At 40.6% G+C, this 26,392-nt stretch overlaps 1 protein-coding gene across 4 annotated transcripts in view; it reads right to left on the bottom strand.

Moving 5' to 3' along the window:
* The window catches only part of SCFD2 (sec1 family domain containing 2), a 404,012-nt gene that overhangs the window by 336,017 nt on the left and 41,603 nt on the right, over nt 1-26,392 (bottom strand). For all 4 annotated transcript variants that reach the window (XM_047855417.1, XM_047855418.1, XM_047855420.1 and 1 more), the window contains exon 3: nt 7,847-7,974. In XM_047855417.1, the coding sequence (XP_047711373.1) occupies nt 7,847-7,974 (128 nt within the window). The remainder of the gene's footprint in view (nt 1-7,846; nt 7,975-26,392) is intronic.

Raw genomic sequence — 26,392 nt, 5'->3', positions numbered from 1 at the left:
ACTTATTAAGGGGCACCTGGGTGGCTCAGTCGGGTAAGCATCTGGCTTTGGCTCAGGTCATGATCTCACTGTTTGTGAGTTCAAGCCCCATGTCGAGCTCTGTGCTGACAGCTCAGAGCCTGGAGCCTGCTTCCGATTCTGTGTCTCCCTCTCTCTCTGCTCCTCCCTCACTCACACTCTGTCTCTGTCTCTCAAAAATAAATAAACATTTTTGAAAAATTTTAAAAATGTACTTATTAATTTCATGAACATTTATTGGGTATAGAGTAAGTTCAAGGTCTTGGTTTGGTGTGGAGAATACCAAGAAGCATAGATAAGAGTTCTCAGGTCCAACTAGTCAGGGTTTGCTAGTAACTGCTGCAATAACAATATGAACAAAAACAGTACTGACAGGGATATAAGATGTTGTGTATTAGAGAGGATGGAAGGGGATGAGAGAGATGATGGGAAAAGTGTTGGATGAGAATTTTAAAAGCCAGGAGACTGAATGGGTGTTTCAGTTTGGGTGGGGAAGGGGAAAGAAGTAGGGTAAGGCTTTGAGATCAGTTGCAATCATTAACTGAGTATCTATGTACAAGGTACAACAGGGGATACAAAAATATATAGTCTTCTAGGAAACTAGAAGTAAGGAACAGAAGGCACAAAACAACTACCAGAAAGAGGAAGAGAATCAGAAGAGCAGAGTGACAAAGGGAAAAGAACCCGAGGGAGAAGACATGATTAGATGCACACAGACATCAAGAGGAACAAGAACTATCAGAAAGGAAATCTGCAAATAGAAACATTCATGCAGAGGCACCTGGGTGGCTCAGTCGGTTAAGCATCCGACTTCAGCTCAGGTCATGATCTCACAGTTCATGAGTTCAAGCCCTACATCGGGCTCTCTGCTGTCAGTGCTGAACCGACTTCGGATCCTTTGTCCCCCTGCCCCCGCCCCTCTCCCTCTCATGTATGCCTGCTCTCTCTCAAAAATAAATAAATACTTAAAGAAAAAAAGAAATACCAATGCATGTAAGTGAAGACAGAAATAGTCATTGTCCCTCTGTTACTCATCCACACTCATTAAGCAATCCATTCACAAGTCCTAAGCCACCTGCTATGTGCCAAGCTCAAGAGCCAGGGAAGAATATGACACGGACACTCCCTACAAAGGTTTCAGATCCACACATCTAACTGCAACGCACTGTGGTAAGTGCAACAAGAAAAAGAGCTGTGGGTCCTCAGAAGCCACGGAAATCAATTCAGCCTGCCGAGGAAGGGTTTAGGAAGAAGAGCAGAAGGAGATTAAATATGGTTTTGCAGAGCAAGTGACTTCTATATTAGATCATGAAAAATAAGATGGGCTTTGACAAGAAAGAGACTCTGTGTGCGCGTGTGTGCACGCACACACGTGCACTGGAAGGTGAGTGGTTCTATTAGTCAAGCTCCTGGCAGGAAGGATGGCACCCTCGAACAGGAGAAATAAGGCAAGAACGCAGGCTAAGGAAGATCAAGAATATCAAGGAAACCAATGAGGGAAGAGTAAAGGGACATAACCAACCCTCACCTCAACCACACTGTCCTCTCACCCACTCAAACTCCCGCCCGCGACTCCACATGCGAGGTAGAGGACAGGAAAGGCTGCTGAGGCAGTCCAAAATGGTAAGCCCCCCAGAAGCACGGTACAGAAGCGTGAAATGGATCTGCAGGGACAATCAAAGGAGAATATTTCAGGCAAAGCTAAGAAAGACCTGGCTCTGCAGAGGTTCCTGCTGGAATATGGGGAGGAGGGAGGGAAGGCAATGGGAAATGATGGGGGAAGCACGCAGCCAGAGGCAGAAGAATTGTATAATCTGCATGGTAAGGAGTCTGAACACTATCTTGAAGCAAAGGGTTTTAAGCACAGGAACCACACACTCATCTCTGTGTTTGTAGCTTGGTAGCCGCTCCCCTCCCGCTCTCCTCCCACTCCCCTCTCGCTCCCCTCTCGCTCTCCTCCTGCCCCCAGTAGTTTGAGTCCTCTATCTCACAAGAAGCCTGATATGGAAGTCAACAGACCCAGGCTTGTATCCTGGATTACTTGCTGTAAAAGTATATAAGTCCGGGCCCAGAAAGGCAGAAAACAGAGCAGTTCTCTGAACAGAGAAAATTTAACATACAAATTGTTAACTGTGTAACTGAAAGGATAAAAAGAGAACTCGGGCACCTGGGTGGCTCAGTCAGTTGAGTGTTTGATTCCTGATTTCATCTCAGGTCATGAGCCCAGTGTTATAGGATCGAGCCCTGCGTCTGCCTGCTTGAGATTCTCCACCACCACTGCCCGGCCTGTCTCTCTCTGTCTCTCTCTCTCTCCCTCTGCCCCTCTCCCCAACTCGTGCTCTCTAAAATACAATATAATACAATACAATCTCCAAGGTATCGTGGTCATAGCAATTGTTGGAAGCAGATACCACTACTGGGCAGAGGGAACAAAGGGAAGAGGTTGGAATTATCAAAACTTAGAAACCAGGACCCTCTGCAGTAAAACTCAGTCCTCTGAGAACGGGCTCTCCTCGACTGGACTGGCACCTCGGAGGAGCGCCCAGGCTCCTAAATGGCACCCGGCCTCATAAAGCTGCTTCTGCACGTGATGGCAGAACTGCAGAGTACACTCGGCGGCTACCACAGGAAGACCCTGCCGGTGCAGGGGTGAAGTCGAGCTGGCGTGACCCTGACAAGCAGCAGGAAAATCCACAGGAAGCAGAGAGGAAGGGACCAGAGGGACATCCCCTCTGGCTTTGCTGTCTCTCTCTAGCAGGGAGCCAGCGGGAAGAGCAGAAGGAGGTCTGCAGAGTCCCAGCCTTCATTAGCGTTACAGAGCGGAGGGGTGAGTTTACATCTGAGAGACAGCAAATCAACAACTGGCACAGTAATCCTGGAAAAGAAACTGCATCTTTTTGGGGCTCGGCGTTCCTTGCCTGTGAAATGGGAGTAAAATAAAAAGTACCAAATTCGTAAGATTATTGAAAGGATTACATGAAACAAATTATGTAAAACTCTGTTAGGGTACCTGAAATAAAGTAGTGATTCAATAGAAACCAACTCACTTCCTCATTCCCCAAATTGTGGTAACAGCTTCTATATGAAGACAAGGATGTGTGAGAGTTAATAATCAGTGTGTGTGTCCTATGAGGCATCCAGATTTTCTCATCTTTTATAAATTACCATATATCACATGGTATGAGGGTCTTATTTGGGTTTTAACCTATCCTTTGTGCAGTCTGACAATTTCACACACACACACACGCACACACACACACCAGCTGTGCGTGTTCCCTTTAATTCCAGATAAAATTCTCCAAAATGAAGGTAAAAGATATAAACGTGATCAAAACATAGTTGTTATCCAGTCAGAACTGGATGAACTCCAGTACCAATAAAGGAAGCAGAGTATTCTCAACGATGGTGAAAAAAGTGTACTTGAGCAAAATTTTCTCAAGGCAGTTTTATTATGCGGTAAAAGAGGGACATGATAGTGTGGCATTGGTGGGAACCAAAAACCATCAATCTCATTTGGAGCTTCGTTAGGAGAAGTGTAGTGTCCAAACAGAGGTAAAGACCAAGACATCTGTGCTCAGCTCTGGACATCACATTGTAGGAGGGACGTTAGCAAACCAGGGCTCTGTCTGGGGCTTGGAACTGGACCAATTGCGATGGTAAAGGTGGGAAAGGCCTGTCTTCTCACAAATGGTTGAAAGAACTCACCCCACTTCATAATGAGTATATGGACCAGACACTACTGTGCCCCAGGACCAGGAGAGTCAATTAAGAAGTAGCTCAATATAACGGACCATACCCACACTGTCATCTGGAAACGTAGCTCAAGAGAGTTTTCTATAAAAGTGACCCCAGAAGCTTGGAAGTCCCAAATACGAGCAAGGTGATTTGGGGGGAGTGAACAGAGTTCAATGGATTCATAACTAAGCTGAACATGGGAAAACTATTTAGAATTCTGCACGAAGAAAGAATGCATTATCAAAAGGCAGACACTCAGCATAAAGACTAGAAAAGGACTGGTGAACTGGAAAGAATGAGTAAGCATATTTCCCAGAAAGAAAGGGGAAAATCATCTAACTGGGTTTGTTTGCTTTGATTTCCCTCTCATCAAACAACCTTCTTCTGTTAGGTTCCCGTGTAGATTCACTTGCTCAGACTTCAGCTTCTACAGCTGAAGCACACAGCACTGCTTCGGTCAGAACCTTCACTCTGCTCACGGCTTTCTTCCTCCTTCCATATTCTAGGAAATAGATATTTTCCCTATGTTTATGGACATAGAAATTGAAGGTTGGCTCTTTGGTGGCAGAACCAGACATAACTGACTTCGCACCCCATCACAGTCACAGAACAGGCACACGCACAAGGTAGCGGTGAGTCTAGCAGTGAATGCTGCAAAGAAGTCCAGAAGAATGAGGACTGAGGAAACTTCCTTATGGTTAGTGGTCTGGGAGACTTTTTCGCAAGGAAGTGTCAGAAACCAGACGGCACTACATTAATAAGCAAGAAAACGATGAAAACACAGAGGCATCAAGCGTAGAATACTTTCTCGTGAAATCTGACCGCAAAAGAAAACACGATGTTCTAGAGATCTGTTTTCCTTCAGCTCCAATGTGATCTTCCTGCCCCCCATTAAACACTGGGGAGGACGTCCACTCTGCAGAGAGCAAGAGTGCAAAGTGGTGAAGGTCCTCCAACCACAGACGTATTCCAGAGAAACCGAGTCTCTGTTTAAAATGCAAAATGTAGAAACGGAGACCGCCTTATTCTGGTCATTTCTTCTGGAAATGGTCATTTCATATCCAAACAAATGGGTTTCTTAGAGTCTATTTCTTCTGTACTTTCAGGATACATTTTTCATTTTGAAAATGCAATTCAGTTTACGATGTTTCAAAAATCACTTTTCTGGGACACATTTATTTGGCTAACTGACAACTTAATAAGATTTTGGAAAGATGGCATATGTTTATATGTGAAATGATAAAATGAATTTTTTCTTTGTTTTAGCAACTAAGCATTTTTTCCTTTAACAGAAAGATGTTTCTTTCTGTCAGTGTTTATAATGTTTTAACATGAACTTACCTTGTACTGAGAAATTTTACATTTAAGATCTGAGGTTTCAATCATAGGATCCCTCTCAGTGAATTTAAATACGAGAGACTCCAATCTAGAATTAAAATTTCTGTTTAATGCTTCAAAAGTACTAGAAGCTTCTATTACAGAAAAATGTATACTTTGGTAGAATTTACAGTAAGGAGTGGGAGAAGAGTACATAGTTTAAAGCATATTTCATAGTTTTAAATGATGCTGGAAAAAGCATTGCAGCCATCTAAGACACCAGACCCTGATTTTTTTTTATGATAAGCTAAATGATAAGGAATTTTGAAATACCAATGTTTTATTACGTTTAAGCTCCAGATCTTTTCCTTACTGTTCATGGTTATCTATCCGTTGGTATATGAAAATGAGACTCAGCACAAATTCTGACTAGTTGATATGAAGCAGAAATGGGGAGTCACACTGTTAAGCTTTTACCAAATTATAGTTGGCACATGAATAAAGTGTGGTTTGGGCCAATCTTTTCGGTCCTTCTTACAACCAAAATTTGCTAACAATTATCCATTTCTTTCCTTCTTTTTTTCTGGAATTTTGGGACAATGCAAATCATTTCATCTGAGGCTTATGGGTGTTTTTTGTGGGTTTTTTGTTTGTTTGTTTGTTTGTTTGTTTGGTCAACCAAAAACTGAAACATTTAAATTTTAATTCCTTATGGGGTTACCTGTCTTTTTAAAACATTTATTTCTGTCTTTGATTATTTTTAAAAGATATATTCCTCTAGAAAAGTGTGTTGATCTTTCAAGAGTCCTATATTGCACAATAAAATTTGATTTATGCTCTGTGATAGCATTGTAAGGTTACATCACCGAACTGCAATATAAACGAACCTTATCACCAAGACCTTTGTGCAATCCTACTTTTCTTGATTCACAATATGAATTCGTTCCTGTTTCAACATTCTCATGGATAAGGAACTCCAAAAAGTAAATACACTTGTTATTAATGTGTATCTAGAACTGTGGAAAGAAGGAAGGAAGGAAGGAAGGAAGGAAGGAAGGAAGGAAGGAGAGGACGAGAGGGAGGAAGGAAGCAGAAAGAAGGAGGGAGGAAAATTAATAGTTAAATTCAAAGTCTCAAGGTAGCACCTTGTTTCTATTCCAAAATAACACATAGACCTCTGGCATTGGTTATATGGAAATAGGATGATTTTATAAATAAAAAACATATCCTCTCATCTCAGAATATCTGATGTGAATTCTCCTAACCTTTCTCAGATATATGGCCTTAAGCAACTTAGTTTTTCTCTATTCCAGTTTCCTTATCTGAAAATGGGATACTGATGGTCCCCATCTGGCAGAATTACTGTGAGGATTAAATAAGATTAACACAGGGAAAGAGATAAAAACCTGACTCAATAAACACTAGTTACCTTCATTTTTCTATCATCATTATGTTCCAAAAAGCCCTCATATGGAGTCACCTAACACACTCAGAATCATGACTTTTTTTTCTTATTATGATCCTGTACCTTTTTTTCTTTTAGTTTCATCCACATTCTTTCACTTTCAAAATTTTGCTCTTCTATTTCAACTTGGTAGTTTGATTTTTGTACTCATAAATAATCAAGAACTTGGACTATGAATCTCAGCAAAGAAAAATTTTCCCACCCAATAAAATGTACTAATGTTAATTGAATACCTAAAAGCAGATTACAAGAGAAAAACATTATTTTTTTTAATTTTTAAAAAAGGTTTTTTTATTTATTTTTGAGAGAGACAGAGTACAAGTGAGGGAGGGGATAGAGAGAGAGAGAGAGAGAGAGAGAGAGAGAGAGAGGGAGGGAGAGGGAGAGAGAAACAGAATCCGAGGCAGGCTCCAGGCTCTGAGCTATCAGCACACAGCCCAAAGCAGGGCTTGAACTCAAGAACCATGAGATTATGACCTGAGTCTAAGTCGGAAGCTTCATCAACTGAGTTATCCAGGTGCCCCAAGAAAAACATTATTTTTAAAAATAGCGAAAGAAACTTTTGCAAGTTTCAAAAATTAAATTCTACCTACTAACCAGATTCAATATCCATTTTAAATATTTCCATATTAATAAAATTATTTAATTTAAAAAATAAGTAAAACATCAAATTCATTTTTTAAAATCGATCAAAACACAAGTTCTCTGACTTTTTAATCAAAAGGAAAAAGCCATTTTAAACGCAAATTTGGGGCGCCTCGGTGGCTCAGTCAGTTGAGCGCCTGACTTTGGCTCAGGTCATGATCTCAGGGTTCGTGAGTTTGAGGCCCACATCTGGCTTACTGCTGTCAGCACAGAGCCTGCTTCAGATCCTCTGTCTCCCTCTCTCTGCTCCTCCCCTGCTCAGCACAGTAGTTCAGTCATTAATTGAAAACCAATAAAAGACCCTTTCTTCATCCACAATAAGGGAGTTGGGGGGGCTAGGGGAGGAGGAGGAATGGAATAGAATGGAGGAGAGGAGGTCCAGACCAGATGATAGCCCCAGATCTAGTAAAGAAACTAGAAGAATTAGTCTTTGTAAGCAAGGACTCTCCTGGAGTTCCCAAAGTTGAGTCTAAAACAGGAGGGGTCATTGCTGAGCCCTGAGGGCAGTGTGTCCATATTCTTCCCGACTCTTTCAACCGTTTACAAATGCCTTGAATGCTCTCATCGGGAAGCCATGCTGGCTAGGCTGGCCCGCAGTTCAGAGCAAGCTTCAAACCACTTCCTGGAGCCTGCGGCTCCTGCCCTCAGAGAAGAGGAAGCGCTTACCCATACTCATCTTGATTGGCAGGTTTTCTCTGCTTGCTGCTTCCACTAGATGTCTCCGCACTTCCATCACTGCCTCTTTGTGCTTGGTGCTCAGTAAGGCTTCCCACAAGGCTTTGGCGGCCGCGTCCCTGCAGTGAAACCACACAAGAGCTTTAGAGTAAATTTCTGCTGGATAATGAAAAGAGTTGAAAACAAAATAACTTCTTAAATATCTCTTCCGAGCACGAATATAGTCTTTCCTACTGATAGGCTTCAAGTATTAAGACGAAATAAAGCATATCTAATCCATTTTAATCAGCACAAAATATTGAGAAATGAAGGACATAATAAAATCAAGCTCCCACCTCCCCCCAAAAAAGTGGGGGAAGCAAAGCTACATTGTGCTGAGAAGTGTGAGAAAAACATATGATAAGTTGTTTGAGGTTTGCGTTTAAAAATATTTCAGAGTGTAATTCAACATTGCTAGAGTAACATATATATGATTTGTAAGCCAAAGTTAAAGGCATGTCTAAAAATGATTTCTTGGTGATTAGAAACATGTCAGTTTGAGATAGCATACTTGCCAGGGGAACACAAAGCAATCGGTAATGAGAATTAGTGTTCAAAAACTACTCAATAGAATTCCCAATGAATGGGTTTCCTACTGAATGAAAATCAGGAATTAGGCAAAGTAACCATGGCCTTAAGTAGCCCACTTTGGGCCTTAGGTTCTAAGGCTGGTACTTCTGCAGCCTTTACAATTAACCATTGATACAGCACGAAGCACTGCATTATGCAGGGTCTCATCTGGGCTCACTTTTCCAACAGCCCTCTGTCTCACCCACCACGCCACCTCCAAATTATAAATGAGTACAGTGTTCTTTCCGGAAGATCTCTGCATGTAGCCAAGTATACACATTTGTAGTAACGTTCTATAAACTGAGTCTAAAAAAACAAAGATGACTCCTGTCCCTTTCTAAGGGCATTTTTCCTCCACTTAAAGCCCCACTCACCCTTCCTACGGTCCAGTTAGCAACAGTTTGAAAATGAATGTATTTTTTATAGTTTGGTTTTATGACATTAATTTAGCTTTAAAGTTATACTTAATAGGGTATGTCTTTCAAGTTTGAATTTCATTTGGAATAATGGAATGATGTGTTTCAGCACTGACTTTAAAACCTGGCACACAATAATCTTTCATTAAATAGTACTGTTTTTATTACTATGTATTCTTTTCTGAGTGAACCACCATCACTGTTCAACATATTCTCCTTGTTTTGCTCTGATCGAAACTGTCATCGTTATAACTCAGCATCCAATAATCTAAGTTCAATTTAAATTTGCCTGTAAACTATATGCCAAGTGCTCTTCTCAGTGGTTGCAATACAGATAAAAAGGAGGCACAAGTTTTCAGTGACTTTAGAGCCTGAAAGAAGAGGAAAATATTTACATACACACACACACACACACACACACACACACACACACACACACACACAAAATACCCCCCAAAATGTGATAAGAGGCAGATCCATGCTTGCGTAGAGTTTTCTGGTAGCACAGAGCAAGGGCTCTAATCCTGGGAAGGAGGACAGGGACTCAAAGAATGATTTCCAAGAGAAATGATAAGCAAGTACAGAGATCTATAAGCTCTGAAAGCAGCCAAGGCAAGAAGCTGTAACTCAGTCTGGGAAGGAAAATAGTAAAGTCTTCAAGGGAGATATAATATCTTCATGACAAAACAAGAAAACATGGGGAAGAAGGATATTACAGGCATTTCATTTCAGTACAAAGTCCCCCGTACATGGCACTAAAGAGTATTGTTTTGCTCCATGCTGACATGCAAGAGGAGGGCAGTAGATGTCAGGGCAAAGGGGAAGAGGAAGGCGCTACTCTCCAAGGGCCCCATGTTCACTGCCAAGGCTTATCATTCAGTAGGTGAGAGGGAGCCAAGGAGTATGCAGTCGATTTCACATTCTGAAAAGTGCAACATAGCTTGGCACTAACGAAAACGGTCTTTATCATCATTCAAAACTAGGTCTATTTCCTATGGGGCTTTGGGAAAGCTACACCATTTCTCCAAAGCTCTGAAGGCAATAGAGAACCACTAAAGTATTCCGAGCAGGGATACTCCCAGTTTCCCAAGTTTATGGTCCACGGTCGTTCCCTACTTTTGTTCTCCAAAGCACCTCTCCCCAAACCACAGGGATTTCTCACATATTCTCAACACTACACACAACTTCTAGAGTAGAACGTCACTGCCATCCTCTTTTCTATGCGAGTGTGTACTTTGCTAATACAGAGTGCCTCCAAAATCACACTAGGTCAAGGCTGTGGTTGCCACCTCGGATTAGTGTTGTGGTTAAAATGTGGGCTCTGGGGTCTGATCAAATTTGGGTCCAAACTCTGATTGTTCTCCCCTTCACCCACCCAACCAAGAGCTACACAGCCTCTTGGATCTTTCTCAGGCAGTCCAAGCACACAGACCCCTTCTCTTCCTTTGCCAGGAGTGCTCTTCCTCTTACGCATACCCCTCTCTCTCTTCCATTGTCTGCTGAAATATCGCCTTATGAGAGTCCCCCACCCCACCCCGCTTTACTAAAACACACATAAAAAACTAAAGAGCCCATCCCAGCACCTTATCCTCATATTCTTTTTCTCCCTTCCTGGGCTTTGCTGTCCTATGTAATCATTATTACCATCTGACTGATCATAGGCTTCCATGTTTATCTGTTTGTTGTCTAGCTCCCTCACAGAAGGTAAGGTCCTTGTACGAAGGTAGGGGTTTTGTTTTACCCATTGCAAAGTCCCCACTACCGAGAACACCGCCAGGTCTCACGGGAGGTCTACTCAATAAATGCTGAATAAGCAAACGAATAATGCTTGCTGGTTGTATAATCTAGTGCACGTAACTCTCTCCGTTTTCTCGTCTATGAGACAGAGGTAACCGTAGTGACTACCTCACAGCGCCGTGGTAAGGGTTAAAAAAGATAATGCACAGAAAGCACTTTCCGGATTCACAATAAATATGAGTAGTTGTGTTCATTATGATGGTTGTTACTATTGCTGATGAACGATAATTGTCTTAAAATTCAATGTGTTCAAGGGTTTGTAAGATATCCAGTTAATTCACTTAATGACAGGGAGTCTTTTTTTTTTTTTTTTTCCATACAATCCTGATTTGCTTATACGTACTAAAGTCACTTGGAGCTTGTACTCTCTGGCTTTTTTCATGGCAACATTTTACAAGAAATACATAAGGTATCCATGATCTCTAACACTGATGCAGTCAGGTCATGTTTCCTTGAAAATTGTTTTGCTGATAGAAACAATTCTGATTGTCTAGATATGTGTGACAGCTTCTAATGTTTACTTCCTAAACAAGACAGTTTCCTAAGTGCACCCAACCAACCCCCACATCATACACGGTCACTTTAAGCTTACCAAGCGAACATGCGGGAACTGATGTTGGCTCTCTGAATGAATGGCACCAAAGAAGACCACATTGTACTTACCGGCAGCCCCTCTATGTCCTGCACTCACCTCTTCCCCAAGTCTCTCTGGGACTGCTGTGTGGTGGTTTACACACTTACTCCTCCTATGTCAGCATCTGAGTTGAACGTACGAGTTAATCACTGTCTTGCTCTAATTTGCCCATAAAATTGATCCAATAGACTATTTCACACTATTGAAGCTTCATCTGAAATCAATTCCTGATGTCAAATTTGGTAAGTCAAGAGAAGTTGACTGAAATCCACACTATAATTATAATAGCGTATTTTACGCAAGTATTTATCCTCTCCATCTGTACAAATTTTCCGTTTTCCTGATGAGGGACTAAACAATACACAGAGTGCCATCGCAAAGGGGCCAGTGTAACAGACCAGTGGTAGGCAGGACTGTAGAAGTGTGGGTTCTGGAACCAAACAATAAAGGGTCTGGGTCTGCTGCTTGTTAGCTCTATGTCACTGGGAAGTTACTCAACCTCTCTGTACATGTTTCTTCCTCTGTTAACTTGGGGATGGTAATAGCACATGTTCAGTGGATTATTATGAGAACTGAATGTGTTAATATATCTAAAGCACCTGAAACAATGCCTAACACATACTAAGTGCTCAATAAACATAGCAGTAGTAGCAACAGCAATGGTAATTAAAAAAATCAAAGGTCAGAATTTTCTCATAAGATATACAAGGAAGCCTGTTTGGGAAATGCATTAGTCTTTTCTATCTACTTGCATACATATATGACTAAACACTGCCAATAGCTTCATTTTCTTTTTTTTTTCTTTTTTCAATTTATGTATTTACAAATTTTTTAATGGTTTTATTTATTTTTGAGAGGCAGAGACAGAACACAAGTGGGGGAGGGGCAGAGAGAGAGGGAGACACAGAATCTGAAGCGGGCTCCAGGCTCTGAGCTGTCAGCACAGAGCCCATTGTGGGGCTTGAACTCACAAACTGAGATCACTACCTGAGCTGAGCTAAAGTCAGACACTTACCTGATTGAGCCACCCAGGTGCCCCCAGTAGCTTCATTTTCTAATGTGAAAAGATCAATAGTACATAATACAGAATTCATAATGATACATATCAAACACTGAAAACTCCAACTCAAGCAATCCTCCCGTATATGACATGTTGATGCACAGAATTTTGATTTGCAGGAATAAAATAAGAAACTGTACTATAGATTACTTCAAGACTTACAGCTATCAAAAGCAAAAAGAAATTTTAAACAAATAATCCAGTTAAAAAAATGGCAGAAGAGGGGAGCCTGGATGGCTCAGTCAGTGAAGCCTCTCTGTCAGCCTGAAGTCAGCCTGAACCTGACTTCAGCTCAGGTTGTGATCTCACAGTTTGTGAGTTCGAGCCCCATGTCAGGCTCTGTGCTGACAGCTCACAGCCTGGAGCCTGCTCTAGATTCTATGTCTCCATCTCTCTCTGCCCCTCCCCTGCCCATGCTTGCTCTTTCTCTGTCTCTCTCTCTCTCAAAAATAAACATTAAAAAAAATGGGCAGAAGATTGGGGCACCTGGGTGGTTCAGTCAGCTAAGCGTCCAACTCTTGATTTTGGCTCAGGTCATGACCTCAGCTTGTGAGTTTGAGCCCCAATTCAGGCTCTGCACTGACAGTGTGGAGCCTTCTTAGGATTCTCTCTCTTCCCTGCACCCCACCCCCCTGCCTCTCCCCTGCTTGTGCTCTCTCTCTCTCTCTCTCAAAATAAACATGAAAAAACTTTTTTTAAAAAATGGGCGGAAGACATGAGTAGACAGTTTTTTCAAAAAAGACATCCAGATGGCCAACAGACACATGAAAACATGCTTCACATCACTCATCATCAGGGAAATGCAAATCAAAATGACAATGAGATATCACTTCATGCCCATCAGAATGGCTAAGAGGAAGGAAGGTTTTTAAGCAATGACTTCTATGCCAGCTTCTTACCTCATTAATTATATTGAAATTCTGCTGGATGCACACAACGGGATATTTTTAAATGAGAACTGTTACTTTTATGAGGAGTTCAGATTCCATAAATATTTCCAGACTGACTTATCAAGTGGATGTACGACTTTGGGGTAGAAGTGAACATTAGAGGTAGTAGTAAATTACATCTTCATCAAGACACTGCCTCACCCAACACAACGTGGAAATCTATTTTTAGATTTAGATTTAGATTTAGATTTAGATTTAGATTTAGATTTAGACACCTAAAGAAAATTCTATAATATGCCTGAGAAAACCACTACGGCTCCAAACAAATCAAACTGCTATTAGGTCCCATCACACCGAATCTAAACCCTTTATGCTTGTCTATCAACCCACCTCATCTTGCTTCGTCTTTTGTCTTAAGTTCAGGAACAGCTGGACAACATCTTTTAATAATCGTACCCACCCGAAAACAGCTTATTTCTTTTTTCATGGCTAACTTAGGGAAGATTTTTGAAAGGCAAGTAAAATACAGTATTTAAAAAAAAATTTAAATACCACCACTACTTTCTATTTTAGAAGCATTTCAGAATCTACAACACAACTTCTTATGTCTCGTTTGATCCTCACACCCTGAGCTAAGCCATGATGGCCACACCAACTTAAAAAGTCTCAGAGAAGCCAATTTACTTAAGTACACTCAACCTGTAAGTGGCTGACCCAGGACTCACCCCCAGGCAACTGGCTCCTGAGCTTGGTCATCCACCTACTAAACCATGCCAGGCCTGTATTATGCAGATCATCAAAGAGAACTGATTTTATAGAATATCAATAATTTAAAGTTTCCATGTTGGTTTTCTTTTCTAATCCTTAATACATCTTCTATTCTTCTTTTATGTGTGCGCCTCACATAAGATGGAATGAAACAGAGTGAAGAAGGAAGTATAATAAGTAGATCTATATTACCTCATGAAGCAGGAAATGCTCACTGTCAGGATTTTCCACTCTTTGTTTTAAACAATATCAGGGGCACCTGGGTGGCTCAGTCCGTTAAGCATCCGACTTTGGCTCAGGTCACGATCTCACTGTTTGTGAGTTCGAGCCCCCCATCGGGCTCTGTGCTGACAGCTCAGAGCCTGGAGCCTGCTTCAGATTCTGTGCCTCCCTCTCTCTTTGAGGGTTGGTGATGGGTATTGAGGAGGGCACCTGTTGGGATGAGCACTGGGTGTTGTATGGAAACCAATTTGACAATAAATTTCATATTTAAAAAATAAAAAAGAAAATAAAAAATAAACAATATCATAATATTCCCCTTGTAGGTCACCTGTAGACGTTGACAGTCACTCTTCTACACGATGCCACTTTCCACTTCTATTCAGCTTTCTCTAAACATTTCCCTCCAAGACTTTGCTGAATTTTAAACCATTCTGCATAAATACCATTTATATAGCTGAAAAGGCAAAAAAACAAACAAATAAACAAACAAACAAAACACTAAAGTCTAAAATGCCCAAGGAATTATTTCCAATCTAGCTCTTAGTTGCTCTTCATTATATCCTTGGGAAAGAGAGGAAAAATGGCCTCTATCTATTTGACCTCTGATAAAACAGAGACAGAATGAAACCACTTGCCTGACACCCATTGTTAATAAGAAAGGAGGCAAGGTTTAGAGCTTGGGGCCACCAAAGTGCTATGGACTGCTTCCGTGACCTGACGTAATTCAATTAATCTATCTTAGTTTCATTTGCTGAGGACTCACTATGTCACAGGCAATATGACTATATTATCTCATTGAATCACAACGCTCTGGGATAAATATCAGTGCCTCATTTCATAAGTGAGAAAGCAGATTCTTAAAGAGATCAAATAATTTGCCCAAATCACATAGCCAGTGAGTGCAAATTTGAACCCAGGCCCTGGTGAACTCCAAAATCCATTTACTAACCATGATCCTACACAATTCGGTAAAATAAAAGGCTTGAACTAGAATGCTAATTTCTTGGATTTCTAACAACCTACATTTATATGGTTTCCATTACGCTCTGGTGCTCCAAGTTCATAGGTATCAATTTGATTAACTTTGTGAAACTCAGTAAAAGACGGTGAGTATTCCATGCTGTTATTTCTTTTACTAAAATCCTTTTCTTTCTCACAAATCCAGTGATAGTAATAAAAAGCCAACAAAAGAACATTCCCCAAAACTTAGAGAATTAAACAATTTCTACCCTTTTCTCTGTTTTTAAAGTCAAGTTTTCCAATGAGATTAACTGTATTTCATCGTACCTACCAGAACACAATTTTGTTTCAATAGATGCCTTGAAATATACAACACAAGGCAGAACATGTGTCCTATGAAAAGATCCATTTTATTGCCATGAAATTTAATTAGCTTCAATATTGTCAGTAACTACATAAAAGTTGGATACATACAAAATGTATGCTCTTTTTTGCTAAGCTGATTATCTTGTATCCTTCAAAATGAAACTGTTATTACAAATTGTCATGTTTGAAGAAGACTACAGGCCAACAATATACACACAGTAATAACCTGCTAGAATTAGTGTTAAGTGTCAGGAGACTTCTGTTCATGAAGAGACGCTCCTTTCAGTTAATTCCTGGCTCTTTATTCACCAGAATTACTCGGGTAGGAATGAAATCTTAGAAGCTGCCTCGGTTTGGCATGTACAAAATGTCAAATGCAGTCTGCTAGAACCTAACAGGAAATATTCATCACCAAATAAAATATAAAGAGGACAGCATTAATTTTTGAGAGATGGCTCAATGTTGACTCACGGTGCTACTTCAAGCAAGCGGAAGGCATGCAATTAGGAGACGAAGGGTGAAATGCGAACGCACGCCATTATCTTGTGACCAAACTCAGAGAAATGGCTTCTTCATGGAGTGCAGGGCACGTTATGCTTACTCACAGGATTTGCAGTCACAGTCAGAGTGCTCCAACATAAACACAACAATAACAATCACAACAACAACAAAGCATCCTCAACTAATTTGAAACGCAGAGCAATCTGAGTCATAGTTCTCCACAGCAGGGAATAATGGCTTCCATCCGTGCTGAGCGTAATGAGCTCTGAAGGTAGGGTTGTTAATTAAATTATTCATAGAGCTTTCAACAGTCATCTGTCCTCCTGACTCTTTTTTAAACAATTACCTCACATCTCACAAAATAGTCCATTACCCTTCATCTCAATAGAAGAGAGAGCAGTTGAACACAGAAAGACACATGAAGTAGGCCCTTGGCACGAGAGAACAGCCCTTCCCTGGCTCTTTATTTCAGAATAAAAGCTCTTGCTGTGGGCCAGGCACTCACTAAGGCGCTGCAACCACAGCTGCAGGCGGCCTCCAGGGCCCTGCCCTCATGGGGCGAGCCGTCTGGCAGGGAAGCTGGAACTGAGCATGCTCCCGCAGAGGTGACAAAGCAGAGAATGGGGGGCAGGGGGGCGGCTCTGGGAGAGTGCAACACCTAACCCGGTCTAGGTGTAGAGGTGGCAGTCAGAGGGTGGCTGAGGATGTGATAGGGAGCCCCCAAAGCAGAGTAGGAGGTGGCCAGTTAAAGACCTGACCAAGAGCAGTCCAGGCAGGAGCAACAGCATGGGCAGGGGGCGTGAGAGGAGAATATGAGACCTTTTCAGGGAAATGAACAGAGCATGAAGACCTAGTATGCCACTGCCCTCAGTTGCAGTGGCATCTTACCCAAGGCCTGGTAAACCCACACTAGGATTGTAGACTTTCTTCCAAGGGCAACTGAAGAGTCCTTAGCAACAAACTGACCGATCACATTTGCGTTATTAAAAGATCACTCACCATAAGGGCACCTGGGTGGCTCAGTCCGTTAAGCATCCAACTCTCCGTTTCAGTTTCAGGTCATGATCTTGAGGTTCGTGAGTTAAAGCTCCACATAGGGCTCTCTGCTGTCAGTGCAAAACCCACTTCGGATCCTGTCTCCCTCTCTCTCTGCCCCTCCCCTACCCCTCAAAAATGAATAAACATTAAAAAAAAAGTTTTTTAACGTTTTTTCATTTTTGAGAGACAGAGCATGAGTGGGGGAGGGGCAGAGAGAGAGGGAGACAGAATCCAAAGCAGGCTTCAGGCTCTGAGCTGTCAGCACGGAGCCAACGTTGGGGCTCAAACCCACGAAACTGTGAGATCATGACCTGAGCCGAAGTCAGAGGCTTAACGGACTGAGCCACGCAGGTGCCCCTAAAAAATTGTTTTTGTAAATAAAAAGATCACTCACTGTAGAGAATGAATCTGAGCTCTGGGTGAGAGGCTGCCACACGGTCCAAGCAAGAACTGAGGATGGCTTGGCCTAGAGTGACTTCCCAAAGCCATCAGGTCATATCATTCTCCTGCTCAAAACCCTTCCATGCTTCCCACTACCATTACACTAAAATCCAAGTTCCTTACTTATCGACAACTTCATCTCTCACCTTCTCAGCTTTGTCTGTTAGCCTTTAGTCACACTGCCTGATTTCAGCTACTTGAATGGGTCAAAGCGTATTCCCAACCATTCCTTTGCCTACAATCCTTTTCTTCCAGATGTTCACTAATAAGGTCTCATTCATTCAACAAACATTTACTGAACACCTACTAAATGCTAGTTCTGTTCTAGGTGCCGCTCAAGTGTTCACTCATTGACTGCTCTAGCTAGCTAATGTGGCACTCCTTTTGTTTTTTCATTTTTTGAGAGAAAGAGAGAGGGTGCAATTGAGCAAGGGGCAGAGAGAGAGAGAGAGAGAGAGAGAATCCCAGGGGGGCCAGAGGGAGAGAGAGAGGAAGAGAAGCAGGGCTCACCCAAAGCGGGACTCATGCTTTACCTGAAGCAGGGCTTCAGTTCTCCCAAAGTGGGGCTCAAACTCACCCGAAGAGGGGCTCGTGCCCACCCCAAACAGGGCCCGAGTTCACCCCAAGCGGGGCTCGTGCTCACCCAAAGCAGGACTTGAGCTCATGCGATGTGGGACTCGAACTCACAAACCATAAGATCATGACCTGAGCCAAAGTCAGATGCTTAATGACCGAGTCACCAAGGCACCTGCTAACGTGGCACTTCTTATTCCAAATCCCACTTGCCGCATTTTATTTTGTTTATAACATTTATCACTAACTCGAATTATGTAGTATTAAAGAAAATTTGTTTTCATGAGTTGGGAGTGAAAGTGGTCACAGGGTATGAAGGACAGAAGCATTCTGGCTTTATCAGAACGTTAGCATCCTGGGTGCATGGGTGGCATCACACTCAGACCACCAGCACCTCATGGGCCACAGACAGTGCCGGGCACTAGAGGTGCAATGGTGTATAACAGTGAACACGTCAGGCACAGACTTTTTCTGAGCAAGCTCCCAAAGTCTGTTGGACAGAAGAGACATTAAACTAGTAATTGAAAAAAAATTTTTTTTTTTAACATTTATTCATTTTTGAGAGAGAGAGAGACACACATAGAGCATAAGCTGGGAGAGGCGGAGACAGAGGGAGACACAGAATCCAAAGCAGGCTCCAGGCTCTGAGCTGTCAGCACAGAGCCCGACACGGGGCTCGAACTCACAAACAGTGAGATCATGACCTGAGCCGAAGTCAGACACTCAACCGACTGAGCCACCCAGGCGCCCCTAAACTAGTAATTTTAAGATAGTATACTATGAGCTGATACAGGAAATAAAAGGTACCCTCTCTGGAAGCAAAGCTAACAATGGGGTGGGGCGAATGAAAGAGCAACACGTAGGATGATCAAAAGGCGGGACAGCAGAAGACTGAGGGTCTGAAAGAAGTTTAGTGTAGCTGCAGCCAAGAGTGTGAACATATAGAAGGGAAAGGAAGGAGGGAGCAGGAAAAAATAGACAAGGTTAAGGCTGAAAAATCAGCAGAGCACAGATTTAAGAAGGCTTTCGAAAACAAGTTAAAAGTGATAGTCTTTACCCAGAAGGCAATGGAGAGCCATTGAAGTATTTTATCAGGGGAGGGTTAGAATCAGATGTACTCTTACTTGCACTGCACACGTACACAGCCAGTCTTACAAAAATAACCCCCAGCTAGACTCTAAAACTATAATGCTTTCAAAGTGTGAACATAAAATGTAATTTTTTTAAAATTTTTTTTTTCAACGTTTATCCATTTTTGGGACAGAGAGAGACAGAGCATGAATGGGGGAGGGGCAGAGAGAGAGGGAGACACAGAATCGGAAACAGGCTCCAGGCTCCGAGCCATCAGCCCAGAGCCTGACGCGGGGCTCCAACTCCCGGACCGCGAGATAGTGACCTGGCTGAAGTCGGACGCCCAACCGACTGCGCCACCCAGGCGCCCCCATAAAATGTAATTTTAATGGAGATATAATTCATCCATTTCTTCTTACTAGAGGTTCGTGTGTTGGCTTTTGTTCACTTATGCGACAAGTATGAGTTCCTACTACGCACAGGCCCTATTCTTGGGTAACGGGATACAGCAGTGAACAAAACAGACACAAAGCCACTGTCTTCGTGTAATTCCTGCTCTGGACTTTATTTTCTGAGCACAGCACATGGAAATCATAAAGTAAGAGGAATTCAAATCAAAGGCTCCTTACAAATCACCTAGTGTGCTTCACTTTTACAGAGAAGCAAACTGTGACTGTGAGACATTAAGTACCTTGTTCAAGGACATGAGGTTTTGGTGGAAAAGCAACTATGCCACAAGCAGGACTAGAAAATGAAAACTGCCCACAAGCTGCTCAAGGACACTGAAAAAAATCACATCAACAGAAAGCCTCCTGTGGTTCCACAACTGAAAGGAGGAGACTGATTCAATGAGCTTTTGTATCTGCTGTTACATTTGTTAAGGAACAGCCTCATAACTATCGAATATATTCCTGAAAGAGGTAAGATCACTTCAAAAACGTTTAATTCAAATATCACATTGGAGTATATTTGGGGGGAAGAAGCAGAGTAGATTGGAAAAAATACAGACCCTGATGCAGTTCATACTTGGAGAGAGTCGCTGGTGTGCGCCCATCAAGTCATTAATACGACAGACTCGTTAGACTACAGAGAAGTGATTTTCATTATTTGCTCAGCAAGAATAAAGCACCATACAAATTTGGTTTTTATTGTTCTGAAGAAAAAGCTGTCATTTTAAAAAGCATGAATAAATGTATTGTCTGTTACAAACTTTTCATTAACATAATAATCTTGTTGTGACTTATAGACTCTTGGTTTGGTATGCGGAAACAACAAATGTCCTAAAAATGCATGTTCCTTCTGTCTCAGTTCACAGCTAATAGAAAATCTGTGTGATTGTTTCCAGATTATAAATGTACTGGAATGTCTTTAACAGTGCAGAAATCATAACCACCTGTTAAGGAAACAAACAAAAAAAATTCCAGGATAAAACATTGTTTAATTCCAGGATAAATACAAGCTTTACAGTGCTCGGAATAAAAGACCAATCTCCAACTGATATATAATCAAAGCTTCATCTCTTTCCAGCGAATACGCTACTTCATCATTTCATCCTTCATTGTGAGGTGCTTTCATTCAGCACTGCAACAGGCCCATGAAACCTCTTGCAACATGGAATAGAACTGATGGGGATTACAGAGTACACTTGTCATGATGGGCACTGGGTCATTAAAATAGAAACTTAAAAAAAAATCCTGCAGAATTGGAAAACAGTATTGAAATACCAATGTCCAATAAATAAATAAAGACCATAATAGAAGTGGAGGAAAAAATGGACCAGAACATAACCCCAAAACTGTTTAACCATCATATAAAATAAGTACAGGTAATTGAATTTCATCTCAACACAGGTAAACATTTCTCATTCCTATCTCTACCAGCTCATTACTCATAATACCATAATCAACACAAACTTATTCATATTTTTTCACAGCAAGCAATAAAGCATAGGAAAGACTTTTTCATAAGGATTCCTAAATGCATAAATAGATCAACTCAATTATGAGGATTTTAAATTACTAACACAATTAGATTACTTAACAACCACATATCCCCTCTATGCACATTTTTCTGACTCTGAGGATATACTTCAAGTTCCTGTAGGTTACTTCCATGACCCATTCCAAAGACTAGCACTTGGCTCCACTGGGGAACTCCAGGCTGGACCACATTTGTGTGTTTTGGTTTGAATTCCAGACTTGAAAAGTTAAGGATTGGTTCATGTGGCAAGAAACTCTAAGATAAAGAGGTAGTAACAAGGTGCCTGGGTAGCTCAGTTGTTTGAGCATCTGACTTCGGATCAGGTCATGATCTCATGGTCTGTGAGTTCGAGCCCCGTGTCAGGCTCTGTGCTGACAGCTCAGAGCCTGGAGCCTGCTTTGGATTCTGTGTCTCCCTCTCTCTCTGCCCCTCCCCCGCTCATGCTCATGTTTAAATAAACATTTAAAAAAAAAAAAAAGGAGGTAGTGACAGTTTTATAGATGCTCCTAGAAGCAAACTCATCTGGTCACTTTATCACTTCCCCACACCACTCCATGAAGAAGGGTCATTTCAAAATCAGCATAATGTTTTCTTCTATTATTATTATACAGCGATTCCAGAATTTATTACTCTATTCACCATTGGTGACACCATTTTTTCTATACATACATAGATAGATAGAAAATCTGCGTGATTGTTTCCAGAATATAAATGTACGCTAAATTGGGAAAACTTAATAGAATTATAGTCTTATTTTATTCCTCACTAGTTTTGCTTTCAGTTGTGGTTCAGGTGGAAAGTCAATTTGTGTTGCTCGTACTATTTACCATCTGAACTCCCATATAACTCCCATCTTCCTTGACACCTTAGAAATACAGAACAAAAAAAAAAAAAAGAAATACAGAGAACAGTGTTGAAGTGTTAATGGGGACACAACTCTGAGGAGAGCAGGACATATGATAGTTCCTTCCACAGGAGGGGTTAGGGGCCACCATCTGTTTAGGGGTAGAAAAGATTTATTTTAAAGTTGTGTTTGCACAGCAAGCACACACTTTTTACTTAGAATAAGGATGAGGTAGGTTTTCTCATAAAGCTAAGTTATTTGACCTAAAGTGTTTTCAATACTGTAGGATACTGTAAGTATTCAATACTGTAAGATAAATAATCGTGTGTGTGTGTGTGTGTGTGTGTGTGTGTGTGTGTGTGTTGTGTAGCAAAACTAGAAGATCTCACCTAATAAAGAGTAGGAAGCCCTATGTTGTTGTTTAATTTTTCTGTTCCATGAAATGCAAAAATCTGGAAACCACTTCACAAAGCTCAATACCTAAGGAACAGAGTAATATGCAATCTTCAGGTTTTCTTCTAGATTTCGGCAGCCAAAATCACACTGTTAGAAAAGGAGATAGGAATTTGGAGTAAAAACCCAAAATGAAGGGATTACAAGTACAACGTGTCTGGAACGTACCCCAAAAGGAACAGCCATCATGGAAATAATTTAGCCAAAAAATACTAATAGATGCTAAAGCCACTGGGGCAATGTTTGATGAGGAAAAGCATATTCACATAATCTCAAAATGTCTCCTTCACTCAAGTGATCAAAGTTATCACCATGAGTAGACAAGGTTAAATTATGTGCCACCTGATAGGATGCAATGAAGAGAACACAGTATTACTTGTTTGATATTCTTGTCAAAAGCATATAATCTGAATCTACTCATGAGGAAACATGAGGCAAATATGAACTGAGGGACATTCTACAAGATGACTAGCCTGTATTCTTCAAAAGTATCAAGGTCATGAATCTCAAAGGAAGACTAAGAAACTGTCATAGATTAAGAGATGAAAGAGATATGACAAATAAATATAATGTGTGATTCTGAGCAATATCCCTTTGCTTTTGTAAAGGATATGGAGATAAGTGGCCAAACTTGTGTATCAGATGGTGGTAGTGTATCAATATTAATTTTGTGAAAGTGATACATTGGAATATATCCCTTTGAAGGATATACATGTTAAAGTATTAGGAAATGATGGGTATAGGCAAATTATTCTCAAATGGTTCAAGGAGGAAAAAAGTTTCTTGTACTATTCTTGTAACTTTTTTGGATGCTTGAAATTACTTGAAATAAATTTAAGAAGTTATCAATCAATTCAAAGAAAAATTTCAAGCAGCTTTAAAAGTTCAATAAATGAGGGGCGCCTGGGTGGCTCTGTCGCTTAAGTGTCCGACTTCAGCTCAGGTCACCATCTCGCAGTTTGAGAGTTAGAGACCCCTGTCAGGCTCTGTGCTGACAGCTCAGAGCCTGGAGCCTGCTTCGGATTCTGTGTCTCCCTCTCTCTCTGCCCTTCCCCCACTCACACTCTGTCCCTTTCTGTCTCTCAAAAAAAAATAAAATAAACATTAAAAAAAATGTTCACTAAATGAATAGGGTGCTCTCCAAATAAGAAAGTTTGGAAACACTAAGTAAATGAAAGGAGAAAGCTCAGCAATACCAAGCACCTAAATGCTTACAACCCTTATCCTAAATTAAAAATTACGCTGGGAGATGCTGAAACAATTTAAATTCAAAATGCTCAGGGTAATCTTTGTACAAATATATGCTCTGAGGACCTGTGGCTTCTTCCATGTGAAGCCTAACATTTTTTTAAAGCATGGGAATCCTTGAAACAAAGAAAATCCTAAATAATAAGCAAAGCCAAACTCTGGATTGGGAAAGCCCTCAGAGACTACGTTGCGCTCCTCAGAGCAAAGGAGAAATTTAGTCACAGACTAGGGGTGGGTATGAACGGATTTTGGCTGCATTCTGAAAATCCCTTTGCTCATCCCACAATTAATATGGTTCATAAAACAATTATCCAAACTTAATTCTAATATTGGAAAATCCATAATTGGAATAGTTATGCAATAGTACTCAGTGATAAAGTCCCAGAACAAGAAAAGAAAAAGTTAAGCATAATTCTGGCAGAAAAAGAAAAGTGATGACAGCCGGGCACCTGGGTGGTTCAATGCATCAAGCAACCAACTCCTGATTTTGGCTCAAGTCACGATCTCTTGGCTGTGAGATCGAGCCCCAGGCTGGGTTCCATTCTGGGCATGGAGCCCGCCTAAGATTCTCTCTTTGCCTCTCCCTCTGCTCCTCCCCTGCTCATGCACACACGCACATGCACAACTGCACACATGCTCTCTCTCTCTCTCAAAAAAAAAAAAAAAAAGCAACAGCCTTCTGTAAATAAAGTACAAATATGGAGGCAGCTTTTAATGTGGGGGAAAAAAAATAAAGATGAGTTCTGTAATGAGAATCTGACCTCAAAATACAGAGTACTCTTATTGGTTCTATAACCTTCAACAAGGTAACTAACTTCTATGAGCCTCAGTTTTGCCCCTTCTAACATAAAAATGATACTCACTTTAAGGATTGGGTGATTACATCAAGTACATAAGTTAGGTAGCTAATCCTTAATGCATACTAAGCCTTTATGAAGTATTCTTTGCTCTTTCACAGAAGAGCAAAATATCTAAGTTATAAAAAAAAATAAAGAGACATCTAAATTTGGGGGTCAGTGTTTCTGCCAAAGAATATTATTTCATAATCATTTAGAAAAATGGAAAAAATAATACTTGACAAACTGAGTCATTAAGAAAACTAAATAGTCTAGGGGCACCTGGCTGGCTCAGTCAGAAGAGGGTGCGACTCTTGATCTCAGGATGATGAGTTCAAGTCCCATGTTAGGTATAGAAATTACTTAAAATTAATTAATGAATGGGAATGCAAGCTGGTGCAGCCGCTCTGGAAAACAGTATGGAGGTTCCTCAAAAAACTAAAAATAGAACTATCCTATGACCCAGCAATTGCACTACTAGGCATTTATCCAAGGGATACAGGTGTGCTGTTTCGAAGGGACACATGCACCCCTATGTTTATAGCAGCACTATCAACAATAGCCAAAGTATGGAAAGAGCCCAAATGTCCATCGATGGATGAATGGATAAAGAAGATGTGGTACACACACACACACACACACACACACACACACACACATACACACGCACATATACATGCAATGGAGTATTACTCGGCAATCAAAAAGAATGAAATCTTGCCATTTGCAACTATGTGGATGGAACTGGAGGGTATTATGCTAAGTGAAATTAGAGAAAGACAAAAATCATATGACTTCACATATGAGGACTTTAAGAGACAAAACAGATGAACATAAGGGAAGGGAAACAAAAATCATATAAAAACAGGGAGGGGGACAAAACAGAAAAGACTCATATCTATGGAGAACAAACTGAGGGTTACTGCAGGGGTTGTGGGAGGGGGGATGGGCTAAATGGGTAAGGGGCATTAAGGAATCTAATCCTGAAATCATTGTTGCACTAGATGCTAACTAATTTGGATGTAAATTTAAAAAAATAAAAAATTAAATTATTCTCAAAAGAAAATAAAGGAAAATAATTAATTAATTAATTAATTAATTTAAACTCTAGATATTCTAAAGTTATACTACTATAAAAAAACAACTTGGAATCATAAATAGAGATCATCATAATTAAAACTCAGAAGTGGTGAGGGTAATGCATTCAATCCATAAAATAAAGTTCCTACTCTCTATGAGTTCATTGTTACCAATAAAAACATCATTAGCAATTTATGAATGATTACTAGCAACAAATATTGCCTCTAATTATTTTTCAACTTTTAAAATTTTTTCCACAATGAAAATAATTTTATTTTTTTCTGAATATATAAATTATATATACTATTTTTAAAGAATTCAAATACATAAAAATAAAAGGAAAAAAAGTTACCTAAATTCCACCATCCTGGGATTTTATTACCTGATATATCAATCAAGATAAGCTAGGTTATATTGTGGTAATAAAGGTAATAAAGGGCTTGCGGTCCTTTATTTTGGTAATAAAGGACTCCAAAAATCTCAACAACAAAGATGTATTTTCTACTCGTGTTTTAGGTTTACTATGGTGTGCCTCATCTCCACTCTAGGATCCAGACTCAACATTGCCAGCTGTTGAAGCAAAGAGAAAAGAGATATAATGTCTCTTAACACTTGTCTCAATTCACCTATACGTGGATTTTTTTTCAGTAAATATTCACACAGTAGATATATTTTCTCTTCCTTATGATTTTCTTAATAATACTTTCTTTTCTCTACCTTGCTTGATTCTAAGAATACAGTATATAATAT

Source organism: Prionailurus viverrinus, chromosome B1 (assembly GCF_022837055.1).
Source record: "Prionailurus viverrinus isolate Anna chromosome B1, UM_Priviv_1.0, whole genome shotgun sequence".
NCBI classification, from domain to species: domain Eukaryota; kingdom Metazoa; phylum Chordata; class Mammalia; order Carnivora; family Felidae; genus Prionailurus; species Prionailurus viverrinus.
This window is presented reverse-complemented; position numbering and strand designations above follow the sequence as displayed.